General features: G+C 44.1%; 2 protein-coding genes across 4 annotated transcripts in view; both read left to right on the top strand.

Annotated features, from left to right (window-relative positions):
- dgkq (diacylglycerol kinase theta) overlaps positions 1-19,139 on the top strand; it is a 117,125-nt gene extending 97,986 nt beyond the window's left edge. For both annotated transcript variants that reach the window (XM_083980680.1, XM_083980678.1), the window contains one exon: positions 19,065-19,139. The gene's annotated coding sequence lies outside the window, so the exon portion shown is untranslated. The remainder of the gene's footprint in view (positions 1-19,064) is intronic.
- Positions 1,898-17,733, top strand: ube2d2l (ubiquitin-conjugating enzyme E2D 2, like). Of its 2 annotated transcripts, XM_083980698.1 has the most exons (8): positions 1,898-2,413; positions 7,460-7,523; positions 7,652-7,683; positions 9,387-9,464; positions 9,583-9,688; positions 12,350-12,443; positions 14,978-15,028; positions 17,184-17,733. In XM_083980698.1, the coding sequence occupies exons 1-7, from the start codon at positions 2,390-2,392 to the stop codon at positions 15,024-15,026; spliced, it is 447 nt and encodes a 148-aa protein (XP_083836824.1). In that variant the 5' UTR covers positions 1,898-2,389; the 3' UTR covers positions 15,027-15,028; positions 17,184-17,733. The 2 variants fall into 2 exon arrangements, with proteins under 2 accessions (XP_083836824.1, XP_083836825.1); XM_083980699.1 differs by lacking the exon at positions 14,978-15,028.
- Positions 19,140-23,323: the final 4,184 nt, after the last annotated feature.

Below are 23,323 nucleotides of genomic sequence, written 5' to 3'. Positions count from 1 at the left end.
GTTACTTTTTCAGTAACGACTAATCCAAAAGGTCACTGTTTCCCCCGATATAACGCAGTTAACATTTACTGACAATAACATTTCATTTCATTTTTATCTCTTCCATTTTCAATTTATACACTACTGACAAAATAATCATAGTTTATAACTAGAAAAAGATAGCATTTCCTGCAGAAAATGCGTGTGAATGCTGAAAGCAGCCGAACGCTGTTGCTGAAGCAATGCTGAATGAGCTGAAGAAATTGTTGAATCAATGCTAAATTAGTTACTGTAAAGAAACTGCTAAAGCAATGTTGAAAAGGCTAATGCTAAAGCTGAAACATATAACTTGTAGTATGAGATGAATGTCTTTTAAAGGTAAAAAGCAGTAGAAATGCTAAAGGGAGAAGAAAACATTGAAATCCTGCATGTTTAAGTGTAGCAGTTGAATAGTTGAAATCTGCAGCTAACCTGACAGGAAGGAAAACTGATGAACCAGCACTAACATAGCTGAAGCAATGGCTGAGAATAGATAGATAGTATGAAATGGCTGGAAATTACTTGAATTGTTGAAGAAGATGATGAAGACATGAAAAGTTAGAAAAATTCCTGAATTAAAAAAAAAAAGTTAAAGCAGAAGTAAGCGGAATATTTGTGTTAATATAAGTCTTAAATAGTTATATCTTCCGACAGCAATCACTTCTATAGAGTGTTTGGTCTGAAACACGGGTCTGTCAGTCACTCTGCTCTGCTGTAAGCCCAGGAGAAAACTTTCCTTGTATCCTACAACCTTTATCCAATGAGGAGAGAGAACGGCATAAAGGGGCGGTCCTCTCTGTGTGCAGCCAAGGGATGCGCCTGAATGTGGTGACTTAGGGACGAGGACGGGGACTGCTAACTCCATCTGCTGACAGGAAGTTAGCCAAAACCACCGGATTGCTTACTTCTGCTTTAAGTAACGTGCCCAACACTGTTTTACGATCAACAGTCAGAAACACCGTCAGTGGGGATAATTAATTACTTTCTTAATGCAGTAATTCAGTTACTTTTTGGGGAAAGTAACTAGTAAGTATGACTAATTACTTTTTTGAAGTAACATGCCCAATATTGTTTTATAACAGTCATAAACATTGTCAGTAAGGAAAGTTACTTTTATAATGCAGTAATTCAGTTACTTTTGGGGGAAAGTAACTTGTAACTATAATTACTTTTTGTTAAGTAACGTGCCAATTGCCCAACACTGTTTCATGATCAACAGTCAGAAACACCGTCAGGGGGGATAATTAGTTACTTTTATAATGCAGTAATTCAGTTACATTTGGAGGAAAGTAACTAAGTTGTGACTTGTCATTGTTTTATGACCAACAGTCAGAAACCCGGCGGGGGGGATAGTTAGTTACTTTTATAATGCAGTAATTCAGTTACTTTTGGAGGAAAGTAACTAGTAAGTTGTGACTTGTCATTGTTTTATGACCAACAGTCAGAAACTCGGCGGGGGGGATAGTTAGTTACTTTTATAATGCAGTAATTCAGTTACTTTTGGAGGAAAGTAACTAGTAAGTTGTGACTTGTCATTGTTTTATGACCAACAGTCAGAAACTTGGCGTGGGGGGTAGTTAGTTACTTTTATAATGCAGTAATTCAGTTACTTTTGGAGGAAAGTAACTAGTAAGTTGTGACTTGTCATTGTTTTATGACCAACAGTCAGAAACTTGGCGTGGGGGGTAGTTAGTTACTTTTATAATGCAGTAATTCAGTTACATTTGGAGGAAAGTAACTAGTAAGTTGTGACTTGTCATTGTTTTATGACCAACAGTCAGAAACCCGGCCGGGGGGCCACCGGGGGCCCGGGGCCCCTCGGCGGGGGGACCGGCCCTGCTGCCTCCATGTTGTTGGGTGTCGTTAGTCGGTGTGTGGAAACAGAGTCAGAGTGAGACCTCCTGCTCCCGGTAACGGAAGACATTTTGCGCCGCCGCTCCGTTGGGTCGCTCCGTTAGCACCGTTACTCCGCTGTCAGCAGCAGCAGCGGCCTGAGGTTCGAGTCCGGGCTGAGGTCTGAGGTCTGAGTCCGGGCTGAGGGGGCTCCAAGGTCCAGCAACACGGCTACGACCAGCGGTGAATGTGCAGCAGAGATAGTTAGCCTAGCCTAGCTTAGCTTAGCTTAGCCTAGCCTAGCCTAGCGCCTCTACAGGGAGCACAGTCCTAGATGCTAGTTAGCTAGCAGCAGCTAGCTCGCCTTCTCCTCCTCCTCTCCTCTCTTCCTCCTCCTTCACCTCCTCTCTCCCTCTCCTCCTCCTCCTCTCTTTCTCCTTCTCCTCTCCTCCTCCTTCACCTCCCTCTCCTCCTCCTCCTCCCCCCTCCTCCTCCACCTCCTCCTCCTCTACAGCCGGCCCCTCCAACAACAGACACAATGGCTCTAAAGCGGATCTCCAAGGTAAGAGACACCGAGCTGGAGCCGCTGTTTGTGGCTGTTAGCCTGACACCAAGAGCCGTGTACTCTGTTGTGTAGTGTAGTGTTGTGTTGTGTTGTGTAGTGTTGTGTTGTGTTCACGGTCACCAGCAGCAGCAGCAGCAGCAGCAGCAGCAGCGGTGCTCAGGGGCAGATTCACCCCGCTCACCTGCAGCCTCAGCCCGGGCAGAGGGAGAGAGAGGCTCCGGGGTCAGAGCCAGACAATGGGCCTTTAACACACACACACACACACACACACACACACACACACACACACACACACACACACACACACACACACACACACACACACTGACAGCTCAGTGCAAAACTAAAACTACAGACAGACACACAACCTGAGCAGACTGAGCATCAACTGTTTGACCTCAGAATGACGTCATCATCATCACTGATCAATAAATTATAATCAGTTTATTTACTTTCAGTTTCCTGTTCTATATCAGCATCCACACACACACACACACACACACACACACACACACACACACACACACACACACACACACACCTGACCCCTGACCTCTGACCAGTCGTCCATAGCTACATGTAGCAGCAGCAGGTGTCAGGTGATTGGTCGACACATTTATACGTCACACAAGCGTTAAAAACACAAAGTTTTCACCAGTACGTGTGTGTGTGTGTGTGTGAGATCGATCAGGATCAATAAGTTGATGGATGAACTCTTCGTCTTTACAACAACAGCTGATCAGTTTGGTCAGTGTGTGTGTGTGTGTGTGTGTGTGTGTGTGTGTGTGTGTACATGTCAGTGTGTTTTTCTCAGGTTTTTCTGTGACTGGAATCGAACCTGTGAACATTTTGAACCACTTGCGTTGGAGCTGGAGCTGAAAGACGAGCGCTGTGTGTCACATACCGGGGGCAGCAGGGGTGTGTGGGGTGAAACACAACCCCCCTGATCTGCCCCGGGGGGTAAAAATAGAGCTGCTGCTGCTGCTGCTGTTGCTGCTGCTTACACATCACTACTGAGCTCTGATGCTGCGTTCACAGACACTCAGGAAAGTTCAGCACCGAGCTGCTGCTGCTGCACTCTGCCCTCCCTTCACAATAAAAGTCTCCTGCTGCTGCACTCTGCCCTTCACAATAAAAGTCTCCCTATTGAAGATATTCTGATCAATTGACCCTTTGTTGGCCTTCTGATTGGTCTGCTGATCCACCAATCAGAGCGCTTCTCCCCATGTCACGTGTTGCGCAGCGTTCTAAGGTTGGACAACTCTGGGATGAAACCCTATAGAGATGGCTAGTGTGACGTCACGACTCACTTTCGTGTCCAACCCCTGCTGCTACTAACATATACAGCAATAGGACGAATCTCCTTGTTGTTTACAACTACTTCCGGGTAGAAAACCAGCATGAGAACAATAGTGACGGACGAGAGTTTCACTATATTTATCTAATTTTTCATGTTACTATATCACCGTTTAGACTAATCTGATGTTTGTAAAGTTTATAAAACCAATGACTGGACAAACATTACTATTTACGTGTGCACATTTTTGTAATTAGTCATGGTTATCATAGATTAGCCGGGCTAACGGTTAGCTACCTGTTTAACTTTAATAACTCAGTGACTCAATAAACGCTCCATGAAAAAATATTTTCTCCAGCGGATATCTGAGTTCCAACATGACTGAGCTAACTGGAGTAGTTTCATGTCGTGTCCCACAACGGGAGGGTTTTAACAGCTGACGTCCTGCTGTTAGCTTAGCTACCGCCGTTAGCTTAGCTGCCGTTAGCTTAGCTACTGCTGTTAGCTTAGCTACCGTTAGCTGTCCCTGTCAGCTGCAGCCACTGATGCTTTCTAGACACCGTGATTCCCCCAAACTGAATAAATACAACACATAGCAACACAAAACACACACACAGAAATAGTGATGTTTCTTCCATCATTTCAGATTTGTCTAAACGGTGACAGGGCGTGAAAAATATGATATATAGCTAAACTCTTGTTCGTTACTATTGATCTCATTCAAATTACGTGCTGGTTTTCTACCCGGAAGTAGAATGTAAACAACAAGGAGATTCGGTCTATACATGTTCTTCATTGCTGTCCCCCCCAAAACACACACACACATACATACAATCATTTTTAAGTTATTAGAGACGTTATATGAGCTAACGTTTAGGGCTAGTAGCCTACTAACTTAGCTAACTAACACGGTTTACCTCCGTGACTGGACCACCGCGATCCACTGGTCTCTGCCTCCTCCTGTAGTATTTATAAATACAAATCCTACAGGATACCTCCTCTCCTCCTGTAGTATTTGTAGTACTATTTACAAATATTAGGGGTGTAACGATACACAAAAGTCACGGTTCGGTACGTACCTCGGTTTTGAGGTCTCGGTTCGGTTCATTTTCGGTACAGTAAGAGAACCAAATGCAAAACATAAATTTGCTTGTTGTTTATTAGGAATTTTTCTAAACCAAATTTACATGTTTAAGTCAAATGTAATTATTTTACTCATCTACTAATGTTATGTTGTAGGTACATTGTCCCTGGTACAAATAAACGTATAAACGTATTAAACTTAACTTATAAACTTACTAAACCATTATACAAAATATGAAAAATAAAATAATAGCCTACTGTTGTAAAGTGCTGCCTTATAAGTTCAATAAATTATTCTCAAATTAACAAAACATATAAAATAAGCCTTACAATGAATAAAATATTCACAAATAAACAAAACATATAAAATATGATTTAAAAAAAACTTCTCACACAACTTTTTTTTTTTTTTACATGTAAAGTGCAGCACTAACAGTTCAAGCCGGCAATGTGGGCAACTCTTGGCCACAACGGCTGCCTGACGATGCAACCGTTCGGCCGCAAATAAATAAATAAATGAATGAATAACGCGGATCATCACGATCGGCACAGTGCGTAGTGTCAACACAGCAGCGACTTGCGCCTGCTCTTGGCACATCTGCAGCAGATCCACAGCTGCTGGAGCTAGTGCGCAACACAGACAGAGAGAGAGACAGACAGACGGAGGGACGGACGGACAGAGGGGCAGGCAGACAGACAGACAGACAGACAGAGAGGAGATAGGAGCCACAGCCCCCGCCTCCACTCCACCTACAAGCAGGAAGGGTCTTCAAACCTCTGTTTTCTCGCTAGCGGTAGCATTAGCGATAGCCACGACGTAAACGGGCTGCACGCTGCAGGCAGACTGTAAACACACACAACTTCTGTACCGAAACGCACTCGTTCTCAGCGCTGTGCCGAACCGAACACCCCGTACCGAATCGGTTCAATACAAATACATGTACCGTTACACCCCTAACAAATATATATTTTAATGAATCCTGTAACACACCATGTGGCCGCGGTACCGTGGTGGCAGAGTGACAGACAGGCTCATTGTGCAGAGGGACGAAATGACAGTTTACTTTCCCTACTCCCGACAAGACACTTAAACCTGAGCTGCTTCCATACTGAAAAACTCTGACATGTCAAACTGTAGGATGTGTTAGCGGACTAATTCATCTGTCTAACCATCATAATATATATGTTTATTTATTCATAAATGAAAGCTCCCACGGTACTTTTGACCCGACTCTGTCTATTGATTCTGTTCTGAATATCCTGAGATTGGACACGGAAGTGACGTTTTGGACCTTGATGACGTAGCCACTAGCCATCCCCATGACAGCATTTATTTAGGCAAAAAGTACTTTTTAATTTTCCATTATGGTTAAAATGTACCTGGAGTTCCTGCAATAGCGACTCACGATATCTGGAACGTATTCCCGGAGTCATTTTTATCCCAATTTTGAATTTCAGTGTAATCAATATTGATTGATCCTAGTTTGAAACAACAATGTTATGCTGAAGATCATGTTTTTACCTGATCTTGATCACTCAATATTGATATTGATTGTCTATTGATTTTCTGATCAGACGCTCTTTTCCACCTGAACATTGATTCTATATTTGTATTGATCTTGATCAGCTGTGAACGTGCTGCAGATTCTGGCTCTGAGCTTCTTGACCCACATCCTGGAGGTGCCGATTCAAACCGATGAAGTCGATCAATCTGAATTATTGATGAGTTATGAATAAAGATTAACTGCAGCAGGCGGACACGAGACGACGTCTCACTCTGACTGGTTTCTGGGAGCTGGTACACAGCTCAGCTCATATGTCAATCAATCAATCAATCAATCTATCTATCAATCAATCAATCTATCAATAGTTGATTGACAGATGAGGCACCAGCTCATTTATAAATTACATAGAGACGTTATATGAGCTAACGTTTAGCGCTTAGCTACTAGCTAACTAATGTGACTGGACCACCCACTGGTCTCTGCCTCCTCCTGTAGTATCTACACCATAGATATATGAGAAGACTAGATGACTCACCCGCCGCTGCTGCCCAATGACAAAGCGTAGCCAGAACGGCGGCCATCTTGGGACGGGCAACTCTCTCCCTCAGAGCATTAAGCCTATGTTGCATGTTCTGCTATAGAGAGCCTAAGCGGAAGCAGGAAGTAACGTCGCCATGGGACTTCAACTCTGAAAAACTCTCCATGCAAGTGAACGGGACTGAAAGTTTTATTTCGTGATCCGATTGAATTGTGCCATGAGAAAAAAATACGTCCTCTACCTGTTTAAAACATTGCGTTTCATCCGGGAAAAAAAGCAGTTTATCGTAAAATGGCAACGGAAGAATGTATTTAGTGTGAAGACGCTCTACGGACTACAGACCTGGTGTCCCACAAAAAATACGTCACCAACTGACACGGGAAAGGACGCCATGTGGTGACGTCACCTACGCGACTTGTAGTCTTTCTGGTTACAGATTCTTCTTGCCTATTGTTTCTATTCTGAATATCCTGCGACTGGACACGGAAGTGATGTTTTAGAGTGTGATGACGTAGCCTCTAGCCATTCCCATTCCCATTGACAGAAGACGTCAAACTGTCCATGTGGTCCAGGTCTGTACTGGTCCAGGTTCTGACCCGTGACTGTGTCCTTGTCTCCAGGAGCTGACCGATCTGTCCAGAGATCCTCCAGCTCAGTGCTCGGCCGGACCGGTGGGAGAAGACAGTGAGTCCATCTACTCAGTTACTGTAAATGTAACTGTAACTGTAACTGTCAGTCACAGTAACTGTAACAGTCAGGAACAGTAACAGTCGGTAACCAAACAGTAACGGTGTGTGTGTGTCTCTCCTCAGTGTTCCACTGGCAGGCCACCATCATGGGTCCTGTGAGTATCAGCTGCTGTTCAATCACATGAATCAATAATTGGATAAATTAAAGCTGTTTGTTTCATGTGACATTAACTCATTGAGTGCCGCGCCCTTTTCCAAAGTTTTAGTCAAGTGTACCGGCAATTTAGACCATTTTTGACGATTTTTGTAGAGCCACAGTGTATTCTATATTATTGCCACCAACACATACTGTAGCTCATTTGAAAGGTTTACCTTAATGCTTCAAGTGGCCACAAACCGTTTGTTTCTACGTGCCTCCGTTCCTGAGAAAACTCAAGCTAAACATGGCTGGGTTTCACCAAAATCCCTCCTTTTTTTCTAGAAAAGGAGATAGAGCGTCTTTTATGAAAGGTGCGCTGTTTGTGTCTGTCGCTCTTCTCACACTCGCATTTCTGGATCAAAGGGCTCGTGTAAGATAAATATATAACACCGGAATGTGATGGTCTCTGGGCCAAAGCAGGTCGGGAACACCGCCCCCACTGGTGGTCACGGCCCTTCTGTGGTGGTGCCGGTCTGCTTTGGCCGAGAGACCATCACATTTTACCGCGGGAGGACACGGTGTTGCTCGAGATGCAGACGGGCGGGACTGACAGCTTAATGGGAGGACTGGATGGCAGACTGGTTCATGGGAAGGGAGGGCAGGCCTTAGTCTTTGATCGTCATCAACGTATTTCAGTTCTGCTCGTTGTAGAGTCCCCAAATTTACACACAAGGTGTGTTAAAGTCAGTCCCTCCAGGATTTCGCGGGCTTTTTTTGTGATTGTTGCGGCCTAAAATGCCTGATTTTGCGGCCACATTTTGAAAAAATTGCGGTGCATGTTGCGATGTTTTAGGCGCTTTTGTTGCGATTAAATTGCGGGAGACAGCGAAAGTTGCAAAAAAAAAGTTGCAGTTTTGTTCTAAATAATTAAAAATCAAAGAAAAATTTAAAAATTTGAATAATGTGAGGTCCTGTTATACCAGCAATTTCCCACTTGTTAAGAAAGGCACAGGAAAATTACATAGAGTTGAAAGTTGTTTTACTTTTAATTAAAATGTCTGTTTAAAAATCGTGTTAAAAGAACTGTTTTAAAATGCCGTTAAAACAGTCCAGTCTTTGAATAAAAAGGGGAGAGTGGCTACTCAAGTCCAGGGCCTTAGGATGGCGGAAGGGGCACCTGGCCGTCGGCTGCTCCGCTCCGGCCCTGCAGTGGCGCACTCACTGGATTCCCCCTCGGCGAGTGCAGCGGGGGGGACACAGCCTCGGGTGGTCAACCAGGACAACTCACACACACTCAACACGTTCAACTCAGCTTGTGTTCCTTTACTTATCTCTTTGTGCACGTTGTATCAAGTTTCTTGCCGTCAGCCCAGCCACGCCGTTCCTCCGTGGCCTCACTTTCAACCACCGCTCCGAGCGTCCAGACTCTCTGCTGTGTAACTCACGGAAAGCACCGACAATTGGTCCAATTTGCGGAAAAGTTGCGGTGATTGTACAAAATTGCAAGATCGCAAAAATTCGCGGGGATTGGCTGAATTTGCGTTAATTGTTGCGATCGCAACATCGCGAATTCCTGGAGGGACTGTAAAGTGTCTATTTTCGTAATAAAAAAAAAAGCAAAAAACCTAAAATTACGTTATTGGCACTCAATGAGTTAAAATATTGTGTGTGTGTGTGTGTGTGTGTGTGTGTGTGTGTGTGTGTGTGTGTGTGTTGCAGCCTGACAGTCCCTACCAGGGTGGAGTCTTTTTCCTGACCATTCATTTCCCTACAGATTATCCCTTCAAACCACCCAAGGTCAGTGAACGCATCGTCCCCCTGCTGTACTGTTGTTGTTGTTGTTGATGTTGTGTTGTTGTTGTTGATGTTGATGTTGTTGACCTCAGCTTGTTGATGTTGTATTCTCCTCCATCAGGTCGCCTTCACAACCAGAATCTACCACCCAAACATCAACAGCAACGGCAGCATCTGCCTGGACATCCTGAGGTCACAGTGGTCTCCAGCCCTGACCATCTCCAAAGGTGAGAGCAGCTCCACCGCTTCTTCCAAGTTCCAAACTGGTTCCAAACTGGTTCCAAACTGGTTCCAAACTGGTTCCAAACTGGTTCCAAACTAGTTCCAAGCTAGTTCCAAACTGGTTCCAAGCGAGCCAAGTTTCAGGGCTGGGAGAAGTTTCAGAGTCCTCCGTGGCTTCTCTGAGTTACAGGGGGTCTCGGCGTAGCAGTGCATGTCCATATAGCGGTTGTCAATGGATACCAACTGTCTTCATAACAAAAAGACACACCAAAAAACATCCAAATACCTCCATGCTGCTCGTATGTAATGTCCGTCTTGTATTGAAGTAAATTTACCATTTACCATTTGCACTGCTACGCCGAGACCCCCTGTAACTCAGAGAAGCCACGGAGGACTCTGAAACTTCTCCCAGCCCTTAGTCCACATGAGGGGGAGGAGATAATGAGTGAAATTTCAATTTTGGGTGAACTATCCCTTTAAGCACTGGAAAAGGGGGTAAGACTGGACCAGAGCAACTGCTGGTTCTGGACCCTGGAGGCCATGAGCGTCACCTCTGACCAAGTTTTCATCCTGCTTCGTCTCTGTGTCTTATCTCATCTCATCTACTCGTCGTGGGGGCAGCAGTCTAAGCAGGGATGCCCAGACTTCACTCCCCCTGGACTGTTCCTCCAGCTTCTGCTCCGGTCGTACAGAGACCCACAGAACGCCACGAGGGACACGGTCTAAGTCCACGAAACACATGTGGACTGGTTGGGCAAACTTCCATGAACCCTTGAGCACCCTGTGGAGGTATAGAGCTGGTACAGTGTTCCACAACCAGGACAGGAAAACCACATTGTTGCTCTTGAATCAATTGATAAGTAGAGAGAGTCCAGATAGATAGGCCTGGATCTGCATTTTGGCCCTAATCCCAACCATTTCCCCTGATCCTGGCAGATCCAGGCCTTTTCCAATCTAGCCAATCAGAGGCGGAAAAGGCGGGACCTTCCCCTACCATCCTGGAAAAAAAAAAAAAAAATCGCCTCCAGTACCCTGGAATAGACTTTCCCCGGGAGGCTGAGGAGTGTGATCCCCGATAGTTGGAACACACCCTCCGGTCCCCGTTCTTGAATAGAGGGACCACCACCCCGGTCTGCCAGTCCAGAGGCACTGTCCCCGACCGCCACGCGATGCTGCAGAGGCGTGTCAGCCACGACAGCCCCGCAACATCCAGAGACTTAAAGTACTCAGCAGGGCGGATTTCATCCACCCCTGGTGCCTTGCCACTGGGGAGCTTCCGAACTACCTCAGGGACTTTAGCTTGGGTGATGAATGAATAAACCTCTGAATCCTCAGCCTCTGCTTCCTCAATGGAAGGCATGTCAGTGGGTTTGAGGAGATCCTCGAAATATTCCTTCCACCGCCCGACAAGATCCCCAGTTAAAGCAGAAGTAAGGTGAATGTTTGTGTTAATATAAGTCTTAAATAGTTTTATACAACAGTTAGTTCCGACCGGTCCCAACCGAGCAATTTGATTGGACAACGAGACATTCCATAGTGCTGATATACAGTATAACAGCACTGGGACTTTTCACAGACATAATCACTCCGCTGTTCAGCTGGACAGGAGCTAAGTCAGAGCTACGCTCCCCATACAGGAGCTGCCTGCCATCTCTCTGCTGCTGCTGCTGCTGCTGCTGCTGCTGCTACAGTTATAAACGGACCTGAACATTAAAACCTGGACCTGACCTGGTCCGTCTAATTGGAGATAAATCTCTACTAAACCCGGCTGGAAAAAAAATCGCCGCGGGGGCAACTACGTTTTGACAGTGATGTGTTTTGATATTAGCATTAGCTGTTGTTAGCCACGTAGCTCAGCTACTTAGCTTCAACTGTGTTTATATTGATTACATAGCAGATAAACAAATGTAATACGGTATCGATAACGTCTCTGTATGTCTTCATGCTGGTCCTGTTGCTGCGGTGCTAATCAGACACGGGCTCAGAACCAGAACCAGCACTGGAAGCAGCTCGGTGGAGAAGCTCGTAGCAAGCTAGTATGAAATGTTTATGTGTTGCCTGGCAACAGCCTTGTCTCCCTTCCAGTTGCGGAACTATTTCTGTTGGCGGAGCCAAATAAATGATTAAATAAACAAACAAATCATAATCTCTTGTAGTTTATTACTGTTCTAAAAATGCGCTCGTAGCACTGTTGTATAAAAGCAATATCACACTCGAGGTCGTGCTGTTGTACTGTATATCAGCACGGTGTGATTATCTGCGGCACTCGGCCTGCGGCCTCGTGCCTACGACCGAATCACAGCCGTGCTGATATACAGTACAACAGCACTCCCTCTCGTGTGATATTGCTTAAATATCTTCCGACAGCAATCACTTCTATAGAGTGTTTGGTCTGAAGGCTAACACTACCTATACACTTCCAGTGTTTGAGCTAAGCTAATTACGGGCGATACGGCTCTATCTCCATGGTTACTGCACGCACAGTGGAAAGGATGGTGTCTATCTGCTGGTCATGGACTCGGGAGTGAGGCAAGACACGAAAAAAAAAATGTTGGTGTATCCCTTTAAAACCCTTCAGACTGGTAGTCATAGAAACCAACAGGGACCAGTCAGTCATGTGACGGTTTGTGGTGATCAGCTGACCGTGGCCTCTCTCTCCTCCACAGTCCTTCTCTCCATCTGTTCTCTGCTCTGTGACCCCAACCCCGACGACCCGCTAGTACCAGAGATCGCCCGCATCTACAAGACAGACCCTGTGAGGTGAGTCAGACCCGACCCGACCTGATCCTCCACAGACCTGACCCCTGACCTCCACCTGAGTTACTACATTATTTAATCAGGGTATCCACGGGTTCTTGAAAAGTATTAAAAGGTGATGAATCAATTTTGGGAAAATTAAGACCCTTAAAAAGTATTAAAAAGTATTTTCACGACTTTATAAAGTCTTAAATTTTGAAGGTATTTTTTCTGAATTAGCTGTCCAAGAGTTTGAGTTATTAAAAAAACAAAGATGAACCGGTACATAAAAAAGAAAAGAAGATTGTTGTTTTGGTTTTTTGAGAGTGGAGCAATGTTTTGTTTTGGTTTTTTTGATAAACTTTGTCTTTGATTTATTATTCTAGCCTATTTTGAATTCTGTTGTATCATAGTGGTCTATAGCCTTTATCACAAACTAAAAGTGTTATTACGTTAAAAGTGTCACTGATATAAATGGTTACAGCTTGAAGTGGCTGTGAGGTATTGAAAAATATTGAGAAGGTCTTGAAAAAGTCTTAAAAAGGTATTAGAATGAACTTCAAGATTCCTGTATTTACCCTGAAAATGCTCACATATGCCACATTACTTGGATTCGCGCCCCCCCCCCTATAACACCCGTGTGGTTAGTTCCTTTTCTTACTTAAACAGGTGTGTTATTATTTTGTGACGGGACTTCCTGAGTCAGGTAACGAGGCGTTTTATTGTCAGTAACAGTTACTGTAAGTTAACTTCATGTTTCTGCACTTTAACCCTCCTGTTTTCCTTCTGGGTCAACTTGAAATCTGTTCCCTTCCTCCATCCTTCCTTCTTCCCTTCCCTTCTCTTTTCCGTCTTTCCACAATCCTTTTTCCCTTCCTTCCGTCCTTCCTTATTTTGATCCAACTGACCCTCCATCTTTCTTTCGTTCCTTTTCCCCTTCCTTCTTTCCTTCTTTCCTTCCCTTCTTCCTTCCTAGAATGAATCTGTTCCCTCCCTCCATCTTTCTTTCCTTCATTTTTCCCTTCCCTCTTTCCACAATCCCTTTTCCCTTCCTTCCTTCCTTCCTTTTTGACCCACTGTTCCCTCCCTCCATCTATCTTTCCTTCCTTTTTCCCTCCTTCTTTCCTCCCTTCTTTCCCTTCTTCCTTCCTAGAATGAATCTGTTCCCTCCCTCCATCTTTCCTCCCTCTCTCCCTTCCTTCCTTCCTTTTTGACCCAATCTGTTCCCTCCCTCTATCTATCTTTCCTTCCTTCTTTCCACAATCCCTTTTCCCTCCCTCTCTCCCTTCCTTCCTTCCTTCCTTTTTGACCCAATCTGTTCCCTCCCTCCATCTATCTTTCCTTCCCTTTTCCCTCCTTCTTTCCTCCCATCTTTCTCTTTGTCCTTCCTTCCTTCCTTCCTTCCTTCCTTCCTTCCTTCCTTCCTTCCTTCCTTCCTTCCTTCCCTTTGTCCTTCCTGCCTTCATTCCTTTCTTCCCTCATTCCTTCCTTCCTTCCTTCCTTCTTTCCACAATCCATTTTCCCTCCCTCCCTCCCTTCCTTCCCTTTTGACCCAATCTGTTCCCTCCCTCCATCTATCTTTCCTTCCCTTTTCCCTCCTTCTTTCCTCCCATCTTTCTCTTTGTCCTTCCTTCCTTCCCTTCGTCCTTCCTTCCTTGATCCAGGTGGACAACAGGAGGGTTAAGTTCTGTTCAGTGTGAGAAGTTGTTGAAGCACAGTGAAGCTTAAATACAAACGTTTGATGTTAAACTATTTTTTTGATAAAGAAGTGAACACAGAAGTTGTTTAGTTTGTTGCATCGAGAGTCGTGGAACTTCACTGGTCTTCGTATCAACGACTGAAATTCTGGTTTTGTGACAAGTCTAGTCGTTACTGAACAAAGTAGCACCGTTAGTAACGCCATTATTCTATAACGCCGTTACTCCCATCACACGTTTACTGTCCTCAGTTCCTCTGGAGGGGGCGGGGGGGCGGGCGGTGTTAATTAAGATGACTTAAAGGGACAAGGAGGAGTTTTGTAAAAGTGAAGTGTTTCCACACTACATTTATGAGCCTCCGCACCGTGAAATTCTTTGACCGGCGCAAGACAGACTCATGTTTTCATTCATCAAGAATTAAAGTCAGAGGTTGGAAGACGATCACGTACCGTCGTAGTTCCCACCATAAACGGAGATTCGGCGGCGTTATTCTCATGACTCGCCACGAAACCGAAAGCATTTCCACCACCACTAATAATAACAAAATAACCATAGAGACAAAACCATAGATTTATCTAAAATGGACCATTAACAAGTGGTAGCGTAGATTCATCCACATTAATATGAGACTTTTTTATTGTCGCAGAATTTTTCGTTCTGCCGCTGGAGAAACTCCTCGTTGTCCCTTTAAGATTAACTTTATTTGTCCTTGACAGGAAGTTTGTCTTAAGCACACGGTGCTAACACAGCTGCCTCCTAAAACCACGTCATACATCTTCACATAGTGCACACACACACACACACGTGTGGATTTAGCAGGTGAACACAGGTGTGTGTGTGACTGTGTCCTGTCGGTCTCAGGTATAACAGACTAGCCAGGGAGTGGACAGAGAAGTATGCCATGCTGTGAGGGTAAGAGCTGCTGCCTGGAACTACTGCTGCTGCTGAGCATGGCCACACACACACACACACACACACACACACACACACACACACACACACACACACACACACACACACACACACACACACACACACACACACACACACACTCTGCTGCTCTGTGTGTCACCTGCATGCACCTGGGCAGGTGTTTGCTCCTGGTCAGTCGGCTGCATTGTGTCTCAGAGAAACAACAACAACAGCAGCAGTGTAGCTAGAGCCTGTTTCCATAGTGACCAGTGTCAATATACTGATGATGATGATGATGATGATGATGATGATGATGATGATGATGATGATGATGATGATGATGAAGATCTTCATTTGGAGCTGTCTGGGCTCTGTAGCTGTGTTGTAAATCTCCCCCTATCACGGATGTATCTGTGTTCGCCATTTTGTAGTGTTGTTCGAATTCTCCGCGATTAATTTCATGAACTATGTAGCTAGTGGACGACAAAACACCCACAATGCACCGCAAAACTGAGTGAACAAGCGATGTACACTACTTTCTACTCCCGTATGTATCCCACAATGACCCCAGGAAGAGTAGCTGTTGCAGTTGTAACAGCTAATGGGGATCCAAATAAACAAATAAACAATGCAATGCGGTCGTGTTTTGCAAAGAGAAGAAGAGCAACAAGCTAATTAGCATGTTAGCTCTAGGATTTCTTGAGGTTATTTAGCAGTAAACTCCTCAGACGTATTTGCCTTCGCTCCGTTTGCCTGAGCAGCAGGAGTTGGGCAGCAGCATCCCAACAATAACAGGCAGCATTAAATCAATCTAATAAAGAAACTGTAGTAGAATATGTAGTAAATACGAGCTAACAAGCTAAGCTAATAGCCACAGCTCACGATCGGGACACACAACAGTAGTCGACCAAACCAAACTTCATATTTCAACAGTTTATTGTCCGAGAAACACAACCACACAGAATCACTTCCTCAAATGTTCCCGCAAGTGTCTGGTTTTTATTATTTTATTTTATGAGTCAGGTTTGTTTATATGTGACCCGTTCTATCAAAATGAGTCGGATGTCGCAACGTTATATTTTTAGATAATCAGCTGATAACGTGGAAAACCCATAGAAAATCAATAAAAAAAACTTTTTTACCCTAATTTCAAAGCAATGACATTCAAAAACAATCTCCCAAAGTTTCACAGTCCAGATAATTGAGAAAAGGCACGTAAATGATGAGTAAAGTTGACTTGCAACTTAAACCCTCTGAAAATGAGCGTTGCATCGGTGCAAAAACATGAAATATCTTCTGAACCGTTCATGATAGAGACGAGCTGTAAACTGCATCTGAATCGCGGGATTCTCCGCTTTCCGACGGTCATTGAATGGTGCCTCTATGACGAGAAGGGACGGGTACAGAAACAGATGCTAAACCGAGTAGCATCGACGCTAACAGAGCGTAGCATCGAGGCTAACAGAGTGTAGCATCGAGGCTAACAGAGCGTAGCATGGACGCTAACAGAGCGTAGCATCGAGGCTAACAGAGCGTAGCATGGACGCTAACAGAGCGTAGCATGGACGCTAACAGAGCGTAGCATCGAGGCTAACAGAGCGTAGCATGGACGCTAACAGAGAGTAGCATCGACGCTAACAGAGCGTAGCATCGATGCTAAACCAAACGTACACGCTTGCACATGTTTTACAAAACATGACAACTTCTGAACCGTTTCTGATAGAGACGAGCTGTAAACTGCATCTGAATTGTGAGATTCTCTGCTTTCCGACGGTCATTGAATGGTGTCTCTATGACAACAAGGGACCATATACGGTGCGTGTAATCACGTGGTACAGGAACAGATGCCAGAGTCACTGGCAAAAACTTTAACTGCAATTTTCTCAGATTTTAGAACGGAATAAGAGAGTAGGAGATCGTAATTAAAACGGCCACATCTCGAAAACCATCAAATGTAGGATTTTGACTAGGGTATCATTTTAAAGCTTATTTTCTAATCTTTCCATAGATACCAAAATCTCAACTTTGAAATTAGGAGGGAGGGGAGGATTTACAACACAGCTCGTGTGTGTGTGTGTGTGTGTGTGAGCATGGCATCGTCCTGCGGCCCGTCCCCTCCTGATGACCTCATCACGCTGCGTCTGTGTGTCTGCAGGTACAACAAGACGGCTCAGGACTGGACCCAGAAGTACGCCATGTGATCCCTGCTCCTCCTCCTCCTCCTCCTCCTCCTCCTCCTCTTCCTCTTCCTCCTTCATCACTGCTGGAATAAACTGTTGGACTTCCTCCCGTTGCCCCCCCGACCCCCCTCCTCCTCCTCCTCCTCCTCCTCCTCCTCCTCCTCAGTTTTAACGCTTTTAAACGCTCCCGCGGACTCTGAGCTGTGAATGTGCCAACTGCAAAACTAAAAACTCGCCCCAAAACCACCTGAAGAGAGAGACCCGTTGCCATGACGACCTGCAGGAGAGATGACGATGACGATGATGATGATGATATATAATAATAATAATAATAATAATTTAATGCATGTCAGTGAAGGGTTGGTGTGCTGCTGAGACGGTGTCCCCGGTCTCTTGTTGTTTGTGTTTCCGTAGCGACGAGCCGTCGGCCGACCGCCGCCCGCCGCCTCTTTTTTGCACTGAAGATGAAAGTCGAGCTCCGGCGGGCGGCGAGCGGTCGACCGACGGCGCCGTCCTGTTTTCTCAATAAAGATCAACAAACTGCACCTCTGCTGCCTCACACGTTATTATTGATCATTGATTATTGATTATCAGCAGCTCTGCAGGAAACAAGGCGAGGCATCTTTATTTATACAGCAGCGCATTTCATACCAAGGCAACTCAGTGTGCTTTACATAAAGACTAAACATTAAAACAGGGTTCTAACGTATCCTTAAAAAGTCTTAAAAGGTGATAAATCAATTTTGGGAAAATTAAGACCCTTAAAAAGTATTAAAAAGTATTTTCACGACTTTATAAAGTCTTAAAATGTCAAGGTATTTTTTCTGAATTAGCTTCTGAAAGAGTTTGAGTCCTAAAAAACATTGTGAAAGTGAGTGAATTTATTCATTTTGTTAAAAAACAAACATGAACCGGTACATAAAGAAGAAAAGAAGATTGTTGTTTTTGTTTTTTGAGAGTGGAGCAATGTTTTTTTTTGTTTTTTTATAAACTTTGCCTTTGATTTATTATCCCAGCCTATTTTGAATTCTGTTGTATCATAGTGGTCTATAGTCTTTATCACAAACTAAAACTGTTCAATTAAAGGTGCCACTGATGTAAATGGTTACAGCTTGAAGTGGCGGTGAGGTGTTGAAAAATATTGAAAAGGTCTTGAAAAAGTCTTAAAAAGGTATTGAAATTAACTTCAAGATTCCTGTATAAACCCTGCAGCAGCTCTGCAGGAAACAAGGCAAGGCATCTTTATTTATATAGCAGCGCATTTCATACCAAGGCAACTCAATGTGCTTTACATAAAGACAAAACATTAAAAAAAAAGAAGCATAAAACAGAATAAAAACAAACAAAACACTAAAAACAGAGTTAAAAGCAAGAGTAAATAAAAGTAAAATAAAAGAAAATAGATAAAGTTTTAAGTGGTGAACAGACACCTGGAGCGGCGGATGGAAAGGTGAGTCCACTCTGTCGTCATGGAGACGAGACAGTAGAGGTGAGCGAGACGTGGACCTGTGACCACGGACACCGTGACATCACCAGTGACCTCATAGTGTTGCTTTCACATCATTAGCATGGAGGAGAGCTGCAGCGATTAATCAATTAATCGAACAATAATCGATTATTTAATTAATCGTCAACTATTTTGATACCGGTAATCTAATCTTTTTTTTTTTTTTAAAGAAAAAAAGTCAAAATTCTCTGATTCCAGCTTCTTAACTGTGAATATTTCTGGTTTCTTTGTTCCTTTATGACAATAAACTGAGTCTCTCTTTGGTTTGTGGACAAAACAAGACATTTGAGGACGATGTCGTCTGGTGGTTTGGGAAACACTGATTGATGTTTTTCAACTTTTCTTAAAGGAATAGTTCGACATTTTGTCAAATTGGCCCATTGCCATGATCCCTATAGTCATAGCAGTAGGTTCGTTACCTTTAGTTGTCGGTGCAAGCTATTTTTAGAACGGCGGAGCAGAGCCGTGAGCTGCTCAGAGCTACGCTACGGAGGCTCATTATGGGATTTCTCCCTCATCAAACTCATCAAATACACAATCCAACAACTCCACAACGCTCTGGTGGACAAGTTGTGACCTGCACATTCACCACGCTATGAGATAATAACACAACGTTACCACACAGAGTTGTTTTAGAGGGAAATACAGAGACTGTTGATGAAAAACTGTCCCTGAAGGCAACACGTCGCATCAGCGGTTTTGCATGAATTTACCTCTAATCGAAAGAGTTAGAGGTAGTTGCAGCCCTAGTATGGAGGTGAGCTAACTGTAAAACATGAACAATGATGTCGTTACACACATTAATAGAGCAGCTGGTGCTCGTTCAACAACACAAGATACAGAATAGAAGTGGTTTCACAGGTAAAACGAGTCACAGCTGCTCCAGATGTTTGGTTCCTTCATGATGTCATAGGTTAAAGGTAAAACATACAACACATTAAAATAAATGGGCTAATTGAGTCTTAGTTGTCTATGGTTCTCGCATGATGTTTATATGTATAAAAGTATGTATGTGTTAACTATATGTGGTGTATGTTTCTGCAGTCTGTGTCCAACAGGGGGCGCCACTGCTCTGATTGAATAAGTTCAGTAGTTTTTGCAGCTGGGTCACTGAGCTCTCTGTGATCTATAACCATAGACGTCGGAACTACCAGCCTCCCTATACCCACAGCATTAAAAGGATAGTTCACCCAAAATTGAAATTTCACTCATTATCTACTCCCCCTCATGTGGACTAATAAGGGCTGCACTGCAAAATCTCAAAATCCTTCCAACAATATTTGTCTTATTTCTTGTCAAAATGTCTCATTTCTAGTCAAAACTAATCTCTTTCCACTTAAAATAAGCCAGTGAAAGCAAGTTTTTTGTGCTTGTAATAAGGAAGAAAAACTTGCTCCACTATCAGATTTTCTACTTATTTCAAGTGAAAATCTGCTTGAAAGAAGTAATGTAATGTCCCTCTTGTATTGAAGCCCTGAAATGCGAAATTGTCCTGAAAAAAATTAAACAAGTCTATATTTGAAGCTTGTTTGCAGCAGAAGCTCCTCTTCCCGGTTCGTCCAAATCTCGCCGGCGTAAATCGCACGAGCTTCTGCTGCAAACAAGCTTGAAATATAGACTTGTTTAATTTTTTTCAGGACAATTTCGCATTTCGGGGCTTCAATACAAGACGGACATTACATATGAGCAGCATGGAGGTATTTGGATGTTTTTTGGTGTGTCTTTTTGTTACGAAGACAGTTGGTATCCATTGACAACCGTTATATGGACATGCACTGCTACACCGAGACCCCCTGTAACTCAGAGAAGCCACGGAGGACTCTGAAACTTCTCCCAGCCCTTAGTCCACATGAGGGGGAGGAGATAATGAGTGCAATTTCAATTTTGGGTGAACTATTCTTTTAATGACTTTGTGTTGTGAGCAGTTCAGTGGCCGGTGAAAACATATTTTGGCCGGTAAATTTTTTGACCTTCCTGCCATTGGCATCGGTGACGGTGACGGAGTTGAAGCTGAATCCTCATCAGAGCGTCTGACGTCAACACCAACTCACTTCATAAAGAAGCAGACACACAACTTTAGACCACTTTAATAACAATAACAATCAGCCTTCTGATTTTTGAGTAACAACAATTCTTATTATTTATTATTTTTGTCACTTTAGTTTTTATTGCGAATTCTTCTTCTATACAGACCAAAGTTAAATACAAAATAAATAAATAAACCCATGGGAACTCTTCACCACTGCTATGTTCACTGTAAAGAGCTATGAACACTAACTTCTGACTAAAGCTGCGTTCACACCGGACCTTTTATTTTTGTCGCTGTCGCACGTACAAAAAAATCGCTCCGTCGCTCGGCTGTTTGCTAAGCGCTGCTAACGTTGGGCTAGTGCTAACACGGAGCTAACAGTAACACAGACAGCAACACTAACACAGACACACACACACAAATGATTATACACGAAGAACAAGGGTAGTACGGTGTGTGTGTGTGTGTGTCCGTGTAGCGTTAGCTTCGTGCTAGCCACGAGCATAGAGTAGAGTAGAGGGGAGCGTGCCTATGTTCCCACAGCCCTATGTTCCCACAGCCCTATGTTCCCACAGCCCTATGTTCCCACGGCCCTATGTTCCCACAGTTCTAAGGTTTTCCTCAAAATTAGGCCCTATGTTCCCACTGGACTCTCTCTACCTATCTGGACTCTATCTATCTGGCCTGTCTAGCCTCTACCGGGTCTTTTTACTAAACTTAACCAACTCTTTTCTTCATTGCCTAAACCCAACCAATGGTGGGACCAAAGGGCTGTGGGAACATAGGGCCTAATTTTCAGTGACAACAAAAGTTAGAAATGTGGGAACATAGGGCTGAGGGAACATAGGAATGACCCCGAGTAAGGGAAGTAGAGAATACTTTATTCATCCCTAGCAGGGAAATTCAAGTTAGTCCAGTAGCTCACACAACAATGACACAAAAAAGATGAACACAAAAAACATTTTAACAAGTGTTATATAAAACGATTGCAGCAGGAACAAATGATCTCTTAAATCTTTCTGTTCTGCAGGTCAGGGAGATGAGCCTTTTGCTGCGGCTGCTCCTCTGACCTGAGAGGGTTTTGTGTAGAGGGTGTTGGGGGTCACCCAGGATGGTCTTCAACTTACACCCCATCCTCCACTTAACCACAGCCTCTACCAGCTCCGCTCCCTCCCCCATCACACAGCTACATGTCTTGATGAGCCTGTCCAGTCTGTTCCTGTCCCTGACCTTGATGTTGTTACCCCAGCAGACAATAGCAAAGAATGTAACACTTGCAATGACAGACTGATAAAACATACGCAGCATTACATTACATACATCAAAAGACCTGAGTCTTCTTAAAAAGAAGAGCCTGCTTTGTGTCTTTTTGTACACATAATTTGTGTGTACGGACCAGTCCAGCCTGTCATCAAGGTGTACTCCAAGGTACTTGTATGACTGAACCCTCTCAATGTCCACCCCATCCACAGTCACAGGCCGGAAGGATCTCTTGGACCTGCCAAAGTCAATAATCATTTCTTTGGTCTTTGATGATTTAAAGCAGAAGTAAGCGATCCGGTCGTTTTGGCTAATGCTGCGTTCCAGGCAGGCTTTTGAAACCGTAAATTACAGCTTCAAGTCACAACTTACGACTTTGTAGCGTTCCAGGCAACCCACTCGTGTTTTTCCGACCTGTTTTACCGGTGAAAGTCACTATAACGGCCACTCGTAACTTCTGACCCGTGAACTCGTACCAGATCGAACTGGTACCACTTCACAGGTCGGAAAAACACGAGTTACGAGTTTTCTTGAACGCACCATAACAGTCCTCGTCCCTACGTCGCCACATTCACGGCGTCCCTTGGCTGCACACACAGCCCTGCATGCCGTTCTCTCTCCTCATTGGATAAAAACTGTAGGATACGAGAAAAGTTTTCTCCTGGGCTCAGAGCAGAGCAGAGGGACTGAGAGACCCGTGTTTCAGTCCAAACACTCTATGTAAGTGATTGCTGTCGGAAGATATAACTATTTAAGACTTATATTAACACAAATATATCACTCACTTCTGCTTTAAGCAACAAGTTGTTGTTGTTGCACCAGACTGTGAACGCCCCCACCAGGTCCCTGTATTCATCTTCCTGTCCCTTCTTCACACATGCCACTATGGCCGTGTCGTCAGAGTACTTCTGAACATGGCAAGATTCAGATGTAGATGTGAAATCTGCAGTGAAAAGTGTGAAGAGGTAAGGTGAGAGCACAGTACCTTGTGGTACTCCTACACTGCTCACCACTGTGTCTGACATGCAATTCCCCAGCCTCACATACTGTGGCCGCTCTGTAAGATAGTTATAGACCCACAAGATGATGGTTGGATCTACACCCATCTTCTCCAGCTTTCCTCTCAGAATACTAGGTTGAATTGTGTCAAAGGCACTGGAAAAGTCTAGAAACAGCAGTCTCACATATCGCCCAGGTTCATCCAGGTAAGAGTAAATCCGATGCAACATGTAGATGATTGCATCGTCCACCCCAATGTTCTCCCGGTATGCAAACTGCAGGGGGTCCACAGAATGCTGTACTTGAGGTCGAAGGTGGCG

Source organism: Trachurus trachurus (genome assembly GCF_905171665.1).
Source record: "Trachurus trachurus genome assembly, chromosome: 10".
NCBI classification, from domain to species: domain Eukaryota; kingdom Metazoa; phylum Chordata; class Actinopteri; order Carangiformes; family Carangidae; genus Trachurus; species Trachurus trachurus.
Note: the sequence above shows the minus strand (reverse complement) of the source record. Positions and strands in the feature narration are given on the sequence as shown.